The 12726-nt window shown below is 60.2% G+C and overlaps 1 protein-coding gene across 1 annotated transcript in view; it reads left to right on the forward strand.

The window, feature by feature from the left end:
• Positions 1-893: 893 nt before the first annotated feature.
• LRP1 (LDL receptor related protein 1) overlaps positions 894-12726 on the forward strand; it is a gene marked incomplete at its 3' end in the record, with an annotated part of 64345 nt that continues 52512 nt past the window's right edge. The window contains exons 1-5 of the mRNA XM_019556302.1: positions 894-1015; positions 6123-6260; positions 8264-8383; positions 8632-8760; positions 9090-9353. Coding sequence (XP_019411847.1) covers positions 6194-6260; positions 8264-8383; positions 8632-8760; positions 9090-9353 — 580 coding nt within the window. The remainder of the gene's footprint in view (positions 1016-6122; positions 6261-8263; positions 8384-8631; positions 8761-9089; positions 9354-12726) is intronic.

Genomic DNA, 12726 nt, shown 5'->3' on the forward strand with positions numbered 1-12726 from the left:
TACCGCATGCGAAGGGCACTGTCATCCGGCAGGGTGAGGCAGATCCTCTGCTCTGCTGCTGCCCAGCTGTGGGATACTGGGCTGTTTAGGAACTCTCCCGTGCCTCAGTTTCCCCTGCCACTCTCTGGCTGCTTCATCTCTCTACCTCTCGACTTTATGCTAAACAGGAGGTGCAGAGCTAGAGATGATATTGATATGATAAAATATTGTTTTCCAAGTATTTAAGTTGGTCAAATCAATGATATCAGGTTCACCCAAAGAACCTTGCTGAGCTAGAGATGAGGCAGGCAAAGGGCAGGAGGAGAAACTGAGGCTAGTCGCATTCCTCATGGGAAGCTGTGAGTCGCATCCGCATTTGACCCGCCATGGGACCTCAACCCCAAAGCCACCTTGCTGTGTGGCCTGCCTGGCACAAGGACGAGAGTTGGTGATGCTTCTGCTTGGAGAGGCTCCTGGCATGGGTGGCTGAACTCGTGTACATGTGCATGGTGCCTACACGCGTGTGCCCCAGTGCCTGGTCGGCTCTTGTGCGATCGTTCGGACTGAAGCGAAAGTGGTGTCTCACTTGTTTTTTCCTGGGGGTTCCTGAATGATTTTTCTTTTGCGACCTAGTGCTAAAAAGAAAAATGTGCCTGCCGTAGGCTCCCCGGCACTAATTTAGAAGATCTTTAAAGTCATTAGCACATCCTGGATCTCTGTCTTCTCACAGTAATTAATGATCTAGTTTCCCCCTTTTTTCTTTTGTCTGCAGGGGCGAGACTGGTGGATCCCAAACCTCTTTCTCCTTTAAAAGCAACTCCCCAGTCCCTTGAAAGGCAGCTTTGGTGTGTTCCAATCACTCATCCCCAGGTTTTATGTTGATTTTTTTTGTCTTATTTCTTCTTTCATGTAGCCCCGAAGACGTGTAGCCCTAAGCAGTTTGCATGCAAAGATCAGATAACGTGCATCTCTAAGGGCTGGCGCTGTGACGGGGAAAAGGACTGTCCGGATGGCTCCGATGAATCTCCTGAGATATGTATGTATCCCTTTTGTTCCTAAGGTTCCTATTCCTTCTGTTCTTACGGACAACACCGGGACAGTTTGCTACCTCGCTCCTTTTCTTTCCTTAGAAGGTCGGGGCATGCACCTTTTCGTGTCAGCTGCAGTGCACATATAAGCCGTCCATTCATAACCACTTCTCTCCCGTTTAACCCAGTGCTGCTTGAACCTGCTGCACTCTAAAGCTAGTCTGGCTCCTGGGAGCCCCTGTGCTCCTGAGGAAATGCAGCATCACTCCCCATGGTCTGTATTTGTGTTGGGGTGGCAGAAAGAGGAAGCTGAGGTTTCTGCAAAAGCCTCTTACGTCGGGAAAAAAAAGGAAGCAACGCAGGGGTTTTGGCTTCCCCAGTGGGGAGGCACTTTGGTGGCCAGCACTTTGCTGTTGCATATGCACAATGGGACAAAGCTGGGGTGGGGGGAGTGCAGGAATAACTGCAGGATGGAGGAACTGGGGTGTTGCATGCACCTCGCTGGAAGCAGCTGGAGAGGGGACTTCCTTGTTGCATGGGCAGCCCTAGTCCCCTGCAGCTTGGAGAGGAGCTAGGAGGTCTCTGAACTCCAGGGTTTGGGGTCTGAGGTTAGACGTGGCCATTGTGTCCCCCCCAACCATGGGGATTTGAGTTTGGCAAAACCCTCGAAGCAGAGGCAGCTTGGAAAGGGCACACGGCCCTGGAGGTCCTTCCATTGAGGAGCCCCCTTGTAGCTCATTGTCTCTGCAGGTAGGCTGGATGTGGGCCGGGGCCAGGGCCATGTCCTTGTAGCTGAAAAGGGGCAGGGGGCTCTGGGAACAGCTCAGGAACCCGGGGGGGAGAGGAGGGGCTTGGGCAGAAAGTGAAAAGGCTGAGCCAAGGAGGAGACGGGGCATGTCTGTGTGTAAGCATGTGTGCACAGGTGAAGGCGTGTGCACAGGCTCTGTGGGCCTCTGCGGGGCTTTGCCCGGAGTGTATACATAGACGTGTATCAGCGTGGGCCCTTGGGGGTATGTGTGATGCATGTGTGAAGGCACGTGCGGGTGTGCATGTGCAAGCAGGTGCAGGCTTGTGTGTGAGTGTGTGCAAGCATGTGTGTGGGATGGAGAAACAGGAAAGGAGCCGCAGCAAACAGAACCTACCTGCTCAGGAGGGTGGAGAGCTTGGTCCATGTGTGTGCTGAGCTGTGGGCTTGTGGGGACTGTGGGTAGACACCTGAGGAAGTTGGCCTGATCCGTGCCACGGTGGCTGGAGTGGGTTTGGGCTCCTGGGGTCTGTGCCCAGCCTTGACACGGGGCTGTGACTGAGAGGATTGGAAAGCACTTGTGGTATTGTGGGGGTAGGTGTCCTGCGTGGCTTGCACCCTTGCTCCCAGACAGATGCCCACGTGGCCGATCATTCCTGCCCATGCTGGATGTGGTAGAGGATGCAGGCTGGGCTCCTCACAACAGCCGTGTGTGCGTGTGAGCTCACTGGACCTTTATTTATGTGTGCACACGGACCCCCCATAACAGCTTTATCTGTGTATGTATGCATGCGAGCGCCTCACAACAGCCATGTGTGTATGTGAGAGAACTGTGAGCATCCATATCCATGTGTGCACATATGTGCACACGTGTGAGCTCCTGACAACAGCTTTGTATGTACATCCGCTCCTCACACCAGCCTTCTCTGTGTGTGCATGTACATATGTGCATGAGCACATGTGGGTGTGCATGTGAGCTCCTCACAGCAGCCTTATCTGTGTGTGCCCACTTATGTGTGCACGGGAGCTCCCCACAACAGCTTTACTCGCACGTGAATGTGCGTGAGCTCCTCACAACAGCCATGTCTGTGTGTGCGAGCTCCTCACAACAGACTTATCAGTGTGCATGTGTGGTGCCCAAATCCCTTTGGCTCTGGTTTTTAAGTGTCAAATGCTCTCAGGTCCCCCTGTCCTCCCCCAGCACTAACGGCGGCTCCACCGGAGGTCTCTGGGCTGCGGTGCCTGGTGCTAGGCGAGCTGATGCCATGGTGGCAGGGTGAGGGTGTGGGACTGCCCCACTGGTTTTGGGGGGGGGCATGGGACTGCCACACCGGGTACCCGGGATGTCTCTGATGCTGTGGGGGGCTGGTCTGCTGTTTTTTCAGCCTCAGTTTCCCCGCCTGCAAAGCTGCTTGGGGTGTACTGATGGTAGGGAGCAGATGGAGTGGGCGTGTGTTGTGCACACGCACATGCGCGTACCGCAAGCTGTATCACACCCCCACCCAGGCTGTGTTATACACACCCACACCCATCCCTGCCTAGGCTGTGCTACGCACACGCACACACCCTCACCCAAGCTGTGTTACACGCATACATCCATATCCGTCCCCACCCAAGCTGTATTACATACATGCGTGCACGCACACGCGCACACACGCACACACACACACACACACACACACACACACACTCCGGCCCAAGCTTTATTACACATACACCCATCCATCTGCTCAAGCTGTATTACAGAATTACAGACAAGCGCCCACATACCCTGCTTAAGCTCTATTACATATACACCTCCAAGCTCTATTACAGCCCCCAGCTTTTTTACATGCGCACTCCCCCCCGAGCTGTATCACATATATACACATACAACCCCCCAAGCTGTATTGCACATGTGCATGTGTGTGTGCACACACACACATACCTGCTCAAGCTGTATTACACATACACCCCCAAACTCTATTTCTCCCCAGCTTCATTATACGCATACACCCCCTGAGATGTATCTCTCTCTCTCACACGCACATGCACACACCTGCACAAGCTGTATTACACATACACTTCCCCACACCCCCCAAGCTCTATTACAGTCCCAGATTTATTACAACTTCCAGCCTCTATTACACACACCTCCTCTCTACTACACATACACACAAACACAGACACAGCCAGTTACACGCACATGCGCACAGCCCTTTGTTATGCACACACGCATCCAATTTCTGTTACGCACCCACCATCCTGTTTATGCACACACAAGCACATACACCCCCTCTATTACACACACACACATCCAACCTCTATTACATGCATGCCACCACCAAGCTGTACTGCGGGCTCAACAAGGCTCTGTTACGCCCGCCTGCCCCCTCCTATGTTGCGTGGCTCGGCCGTTCCACAGTGCTGCCACCAGGTTGGTCCTCCCCAGCCCTGGTCGCATTGGTGCAGGCCGTGGGGGCTGGGAGCCCTGCTGCTGCCTGTGTGATGACAGCCCTACCGGGGAGATGCTTTTGTCTCTGCCCACGTGCGCTGGGGGCCGGGAGGGGGAGGGGGTCGTGCTTGCTTGAAATGTCAGGATTTGATTTTTCTTTTAAATGTGCAAAGGAAAAGCTGCCAAGGTTTGATGGAGGGCGGGAGGGAGGGGACCGGCGGGAGCTGCCAGTGCAGGAGGCTGGTTTTCAGGCCTCTTCAATTGGGCCCCCCAAAATTTGAGGCAGCTGAGCTCGGCCCCTTCCCCTTCCTGAGCATCTTAGCCTGGTGGGGGGTAATGCCTGCCTGGCTTGAATCTCTTCTCTCTTCCCCGCCCCACCCGGCTCAGGGCCAAATCTTTATCTGGCGAGAACCACCACATTGGTAGTGGCCTTTGGGGGGGGGGCAAGCAGCTAGTCTGGGCTGAGTTTCGAGCTGAACCCAGGCGTCCTGTGCCCCCTCCCCCGCTCCAGCCAAAGGCTGGCTGGGGGGGTTGAAGGCCAGCCCCTGGAAGCAGCTGGGACCATGGACATCCAGCCTCACCAGTCCCCCCTGCCACAGAGGCTTTGCCCCAGCCCTGGTTCAGCCTCTCCCTGCACCACCAGGGTTTTAGCTGCAGGCAGGAGCTTGCCGAGAGGGTCCTCAGTGCTGGGAGCGGCAGGCAGGGAAATGGGCACAGGCAGCTGTGAAGGAAGTCAGCTGGGAAATGTGCCAGGGCAGGGAGCAGCCCCGTGGCTGGGGGGGGAGGGTCATGTGTGCAGGTACATATGTGTGTGTACCAGCATCAGTGTTTATGTCCGTGTGTGCATGTAGGTGTATATGCATGCCCCCTCCACACCTTGCTGAGTGCCAGTCTGCCCCCTGCCAGGCTTTGCCCCTGGTCCTTTCTCTTCCTGGGTGCCCGCTAGCAGTGATCAGGGCAGGGGACTCCAGGGGGTCCTGACTCTGACACAGGTGCCCTGAGTGGCTCTGGGTGAGTCCCCTGGGTCTTTGATCATGCCCCTGACCCATGGGCAGGTACAGGAAGGAGCCCCGGAGTGAGCAACAGGGGCACAAGCAGGCTGCTGAGCCCCTTCTGCTGCAGCGCCCTTGCTCTCTGCCCTGCCTGTTTGCAATTCCCATGTCTGCCCTGGGGCCCGTCCTGCCCATCCCCTGGCCTGGGGGCTAGGCAGCCTGCCCTGCCCTGCCTTGGTCTTGTCAGAGCTCGCGAGCAAAGCCAGCTGAGGCTGGGCGGAAGTCCTGCTCCCCACAAGGCAGAAACCAGAGGGCTCCTGGAGCTGCGGCAGCCCCCAGCCTGGTGCTGTCCCTGGGGGAGCACTGACCTCAGCCCCTGGGAGAAGTGTTTAGCGCTGGTTGTGGTGTGAACCTGGCGTGTCCCACGCGGTCATCGGGCAATGCCTCCGGCCCATCTAGTGGGCCCTGGCTGCTCTGCCCCCCATGCCCTCCAAGCTGTTCCAACCCAGAGGTGGCTGCAGCCCCAAGTGGGAACTTTGTATAGCAGTTGTTCCCTTGCGTCAGCGGGTCCTGTCCTTCCTGGGGAAGCTGGAAGAGAGGGGAAACTGCTCTGGCGATGGGGGCTGGGGCAGTGTTTGATTTGGGGATGGAGGTGAATTCCCCCTCTTCCACGTGGCTCAGGTTGTTCCCCTGGTCCCAAGGATGTCCGCATGCATCGGTGCCTGGGTCTAACCTTGGGATCTGCTCATGCACCCGGAGACCCGGAGACAGAGGGAACTGCTTGCTGCAGCCCCTGACCCTCCATGCTCCTTATCTGGCTCGTGTGCTCCCTGCCAGAACCTGCTGTGGGGGTAGCGATGCCCTGGCTAGGAGGCAAATGCCCCCAGCCCGGGGCTCCAGGGACTGGCTTCTTGCTCAGCCCTGCTCCTGGTGATGTCTTGCAGGTCCCCAGAGCAAGGTGTCGCGGTGCCAGCCGAACGAGCACAACTGCCTGGGCACAGAGCTCTGCATTCCCATGAGCAAGCTGTGCAACGGTGCCCATGACTGCTTCGATGGCTCGGACGAGGGGCCGCACTGCCGTGGTACGGGGGCGCTGACCAGTGGATGGGGTGGGGGGTGACCTGGAGACTTTCAGGACAGGTCTCCAGTGCTGGCACTAGTGCAGTCCCGTGCAAGGCCCTCTTGCCCAGGCTCAGGGAGCCTGAATCCTAGGCGAGGTCAGTGCCAGCTCATTGGGGGTCCCCAGGGCTGGGCAGAGCCCCTTGCAATGCTGGGTGCCTGGCTCTGTGCTCAGCTCAGGGGCAGGAGCTCTGCTAAGGGTCTGAGCTGAGGCCATCTAGGTTGATGCACCTCAGCAGTAAGGCAGGTGGTGGGAATGGGGATCTGGAGGCCCGGCCAGCTCCGGGGCTGAGTCCTTCTGAGAGTTTTGCCTCCAGGGTTTAGGCAGGGATGGGCCAACTGAGGCCAGTCTGGGCAAGCTGCAAGCTTGAGCCCCTGCCGGGAACCCCTCCCGCAGCTGAGGCAGACGGTGCTCACTGGCCTGGCACCGTCTAGGGCCATGGGGTGGGGGGGCAGGGAAGGAAACTTCATACACCAGCTGGGGGGGGAGGGAGGGGAGCTGTGGGAAGAGGGAGAACCTGGGCGGAAACTACCCAGACAGCCCAGACCCAGACAGGGCGTGGGGAAACTGAGGCACAAGGCAGGAGTGACGTGTCTGTAGGAGAGCAAGGCATGGCTCCGAGCTCCGACACCTGCACCCCTGTGTGTCCCTGGCCCTGTCCCTTTGACTCTGCCTGCCTTGCTGTCCTACGGGGCCAAAAGCCCAGCTTTCTTCTCTCAGTGGTAGAGAGGCCGAGATGCCACGAAAAGGCAGGGGAGACCCCGCTGCTGCCATGCAGGGTGACCTTGGTCACATGGCTGCTCCGTGCCATAGTTTCCCCTCTGCCTGACCTGCCTGGGCCTTGCTCCCTTGGGGCGGGTCTCCCTTCGGGTGAAGGCATTGGCACAGAGCCTGGGCATTGCTGCCTCTACTCATGCACCTGCTCCCTCCTGGAAATGCCTCCTGGCACAGCGGGCGTGCTCCTTTCTGATCTGCCCGCAGCCCAGCCCTGCTGCCCGGGTCCCATGGGCAGGGCAGGGCATGCCGCGACCTGCTGGCGCTGGCGGTGCTCCAGCCTATCTGATGGGTGGGCAGGGGTGGCCGGAGGTGCCCGCAGGGTTGGGGGGCAACTCGCATCGGGGCATGCTGTGCCAGATGGGGACAGTCCCCGCTCCTTGGAGTGATGCATCCATGCCCACAAAGCTGGGAGGGAAACTGAGGCACTGAGAGTAGAAAGGACTCACTGAGCAGCTGAGAAGCCTCTGCATCCAGAGCCCCCAACCCCCCGGAGCCCTAGCACAGAGCAGAAGCTGAGCTGGGGCCAGATCCAAGGCCAGGGTTGGAACCGGGAGCTGCTGGGGGGGTTCTCCCCAAGGTCACGCTGCTCTAGAGTGGGTTCCTGGGAGCCCAGGGGTGCCCCCAGCTGCCAACAAAGAGCCCTTTGTGGGCCACCGGGCGCTTATGCGGTGCACAAAGCCTGCCCCGGCCGCAGCCAGGCCCTTTGTGTGCTAATTGGGCCGTTGGAGATGCTCCCTTCCGCTCGGGGTGTCTCCATGAGGCCACCGCCATGGTCCAGCGGGCCCAGCCTGTTGCCACTGGGGTGTGCGGGGCTCTGGGGTGCCTGGCCCTCTGCACAGCTCCCTTGCTCCTGGCTGGGGGACTGACCCCCTTTGCAAACCGCTGGCTCTGTGCAAATGGCCCCCACAGTCCCAAGTTCAACCTGGGCTGGGCCTGTGGCCGAGTGGGTTTAGAAGGGGTGGAGGGCCGGCCCAGTGGGGAGGAGATGGGCGGCCAAGTTCAGTCCCTGCTGGGGGGGGCGGGGGGGCAGGTCACGGGAGCGATGGGAGGTAGAGGTGTCATATCAGGGTCCCCCAGGCCAGTCCGTTTGCCCCCCGCTCCCCTCAGGCTGCAGCTGGAATCTAGGAGGAGCGACCTGGGGGGGCCCTTGGCGGTGCCCGTGGGTGTGACCCCGGCTTCCCTCTGCAGAGCTGCTGCCCAACTGCACGGCCCAGGGCTGCCAGCACCACTGCGTGCCCGCGCTCAGCGGGCCGGTCTGCTACTGCAATGGCTCCTTCCAGCTTGCTGAGGACAGGAAGAGCTGCAAAGGTGGGTGCCAGCACCGGGGGTGACAGGCACTCTGTGGGGCCATGGTCTCATACCAAGCATCGCCCTTTGGTGGCCCAGGGAGCGGTTGCCTGGCAGGGTGCCTCTGCCAGTGGCCGTAGGAAGTAGCCCATGGGCGCAGGGCGGGGGCTGGACATTAGGAGCTGGGTCCAGCAGGGCTGGATGTATGCGGGGGGGTGGGGGCTGGAACATGGCGACGCCCATCTGAGCCACCCCCCTCTGCCCCACAGACTTTGACGAGTGCACGGTGTATGGGACCTGCAGCCAGACATGCACCAACACGGAGGGCGCCTACACGTGCAGCTGTGTGGAGGGCTACCTGCTACAGCCCGACAACCGGTCCTGCAAGGCTAAGAATGGTAGGGGGCTCTTGTGACCCGGGCGTGTGTGAGGAGGCCCCAGTCTCCCTTGCCACATGATCTCTGTGCATGCATGCAAGGGGAACTACTGCCCCGTCAACCCCCGTTCCTTGCTGCATGAAACCAGCTCCCTTGGTGGGGGGATCCCTCACCCCCTCCGTGGGTGCCCAGCATTGCTGGCAAAGCCCCGTGGGTCCCCTCACATCTCCCCACGGCTCAGTCTCCAGCCCTGTGGTGTTGCCGTCCTCTGACCTGGGGACAGGGTGGGTGTTGGCATGACGAGGGTTAGGCTGGAGGCCTTGCGTGCTGACTGGATGTGGCCCCCCCAGAGCCCGTGGACCGACCCCCAGTGCTGCTCATCGCCAACTCCCAGAACGTCCTGGCCACCTTCCTGAGTGGGACGCCGGTGCCCAACATTGCGCCTACCAGTGCCAAGCACACCACGGCCATGGACTTCAACTACGTGGAGGATACGGTGTGCTGGGTGCACATGGGCGATGCAGCTGCCCAGACTGTCCTCAAGTGTGCCAAGATCCCCAACCTCAAGGGCTTCGTGGAGGAGCGCTCCATCAACATCTCCCTCAGCCTGCATCGTAAGTGCCGATGCCGCGGCCTGCAGGGGTTGCGTCTCGCTTCATGCCAGCCCCAGTGTCCCTGAGGGGCTACGGGGGGTCTGCTCGCATCTCCACCCCCATCCCAGGGTGAGCAGGGGTCCAGTCGTCACGAGCGATATGATACGTGGTGTGTCCTCCTGTCTGTCTGCTTGACCAGCCAATTCCCAGGGGATTTGGGCACTCAGCTTTTTTGTAGCCTGGCCTTCAGGGCATCTAATCCCTTTGGGGTTCCTTAGCAGGCTGCTGGGATTCAGGCCCATGGGCTCTGTGCAAGGGTCCCCCTTCCAGCCCTGGGCTCCCACCTACAAGTGGTGATTCAGGTGCAAAGCCACCAGCCCGGAGCGGGGCCACCTCAGGCAGAGGCCACACGAGTCACAGCGGTGGGAAGCAGCTGGCGGCCACCTCCCACCCCCATCTCCACGGCTGTAATGAGCCCAGCTACAGCTGCGCCTCCCATTTGGGCTCATGGGGCTCGCGTCTGGGAGGGAGGAGAGAGGCAGCAGGGAGTCTGGAGCGTGAGCACGCGCGTGGGGAGGGCTGCAGGGTGCAGAGTAGAGGTGCTGAATTCAGCCTCCTTTTCCTGGACTCTGGTTTCGAGCCAATTGCTGTTTCACTCTAGACTGGTGCAGAACTGGAGTGAGCCTTTAGGCCCAGTGATCGCAGGGATAGGGGTTGGCAGAGGCAGTGGTCTAGGATCCAGGAGACTGAGGTTGCTTTTGGCTCTGGCATTGATCGAGGGACTTGGGTCCCTCTTTCCTTTGGGAATAGCAGGGTGGAATGGGTCTTTGCCCTGGCACATGGGCAGGGAGCTGGCATCTCAGCTCAAGGCCCCAGGCAGGGGGCTGGGAGCAGGGAGATGAGAGGCTGAGAGCCCCTTTTGCCATCTCAAGAGGCGGGATCGTGGAGTGAGCCCTGCCCCCAGGCCTGGGGATGCCTGTGGGGGAGCTCAGTCACGTCCAGGCTGAAGCGTGGCCTGCATCGAGACACGTGTGGATTGGTTCTGGCCTGCAGCCTGGCGAGAGCTGGAGTTGGGCAGGACCAATCAAGCCTCTGCCCTTTCAGCTCAGCTCATCACGCTTGTTACTATCCTTAAAGGTCATCCAGGGGAGCCTGAGCCTGCCTCCCCTGGCTCTGCCACTGCTGCCCTGGGTACCCTTGGGCACCTCCCTGTGCCTTGCTAAGGGGGTAGCTGTGCTGCCTGCACTAACAAGGCATGGATGCCGTGGTGACTGGGCTATGAAAGCCCCTCGGACAGGGCTGCAGCACTGTTAGCCAAGGCAGTGCTTCGCTCTCCAGCCTCGCCAGGGTCAGAGCTGCATGCTGGTGCCTCTGGGCAGTGGGTAGGGGGGTAATCCTTCTGCACTCCCATCCTCCTGCAGCTTTGGGGAGGAGTTATGAGCCACACCCAGCTCTTGCCTTTCCCAGCACCTTTTAATTACGGGCGAACGAAGGGAATCCGTCAGCAAAGCCCTGGTCGTGTCAGAACAGGAGCCGAGATGACTGCTTAATCGGAGTGACAGGGCGGCAAGGGTGGGGGGCAGGCTCTCTGCCAGCAGCTGTGCCTCACCCTGCTGGCTTGTCAGGCTCATTAACGTCTGTGAGAGAGTCCAGGAGAGGAAAGGGGGCCGCACCCCTTTCACTCCCCCAGCCTGGGGCGGGGACCAGAGGCTGGAAGTAAAGGGATGTGATGGAAGTGAAGGGACATGACCAAGATGAATCCCCCCCAAAGCAGTGGCAGAGGCCAGCAGCCTCAGTGTTGCCCAACACTAGCTGGACCCTCAGCTTCCCCCATGTGGCCCCAGAGCCCTCTGGGTTCAGGCTTGGTCCACGTGGACCCAGTTGCCCAGCAGACCCTCCACTGCCAACTCTCTCCCCGTCCCCTCGCAGCTGGGCCAGTCCCTGGGAGACTTCCCCCACCCAAGCCGGCTGGGACGTATGGCTTGCTGCCCATGATTTGCTGTGCCTGCTGGGTGGTGTAGCCCCCTGGCCACTTCCTCAGCCCCTCAGCTGCACAGAGAAGGTCCCCAGCTCTTACCTGGCGCTCTTCCTGTTATCCCCGCTTAGGGGTGGGAAAACTTAAGCATGGGGGGAGGGGAGCTTGTCTGGGCTCCCCATGGGCCCTGGCCCAGGGCTCTGTGCTCTCAGTTGCCCCACATCCCCTGGTGGAGGGGACGGCACTGGGTTGGCCATGGGGAGCCAAGTCCTGGTCTGACGCCCCACGTGATGCAGCACCAAGCACCCATAGGTGAGACGAGCAGCCCTGGGAGGTGCATTGTGAACCACAAGGCTGCTCTGGTCCCCGAACCGCTGATGTCCTGGTTTCCTGCACCCGCATGGGAGGCTTTGAGCGGCTGCCGGACTCTCGCCCGTCACCCGCACCCAGCGCGGGGGGTGCATTAGAGAAGCAGACAGTCTGGCCTCCCCATGGGTCTGGAAACTCAATTAGCAGGTCCTTTTGGTTGCATTTACCCTCGGGGCAAGAGCCAGCCTACCCTGGTGCCAGCCGCTAATGTGGTTTGCATTAGCCTGGATGGGAAATCCCAGTGCCGAAGGGCTGAGGTTGCCCGACCTCCGGCTGCCCCTGGTATGTCTGGAATGAGGAGACATCTGGGTCTGGCTCTCCGGCAGGAAGATGAGCCTTGCTGGCCTCTGGGTCCGGCTGGGCACTAGAGCCCAGGGTCCTGGAGGCAGAGAATTGCTCGGGTGGGTTCCCCCTGGCTGCAGCCCCCCATCTTGGTCCCCGCCGCTCTTCCTGGAGCATCTTCCCTCCCTGTCTCTCCTGGGACGAACTGAGGCGCTCTGGGATGGACAGATGGATAGGGACACAGCCCTGCCAGGGCAGCAGGAAGGCGATGCCCAGCTGTGCCCTCAGCTGCTCTGTGGAAGTCCTCACTGGGGGTGGGGCTGAGGCTGTCCCCCTCTGTGCCCTGTGCACGGCTTGAGCCCTGCAACCTGCTCCTCCCAGGGGCTGATGGAGAGCTCGGGCTCTTGGGGCAGTGGGTCCCTTTTCGGCTGGATGCCTGGGTTCTTCCTCCACCTCTGCTGTCAGCTGTCTGGGGGCAGATGCCCTTGGCTCACGCTGGCGCTGCCTATCTCTCCCAATGCCCCGCGCACCTGGCTGAGGGCAGCACGCAGGGGGACGTTGGCATCGTTCAGGCTTCTCTCGGACTGGAGGTCACTGCCAGCGCCATCTCCAGCCCCTTTTACAGTCTGGCCAGTCTTACCCAGATTTCTCAGGGCAGCTCTCAGCTCCCCGAGAGCTGGTGGAGGAGGGGGTGGTGGGGCAGGTTCTGCCCAAATCCTGCCCCTGGGGCTGTTCATAACAACTGCCACATGATGCTGGAAGATGGGG

Source organism: Crocodylus porosus, unplaced genomic scaffold, assembly GCF_001723895.1.
Source record: "Crocodylus porosus isolate Cpor-Errol unplaced genomic scaffold, CroPor_comp1, whole genome shotgun sequence".
In the NCBI taxonomy this organism is placed as follows: Eukaryota; Metazoa; Chordata; order Crocodylia; family Crocodylidae; genus Crocodylus; species Crocodylus porosus.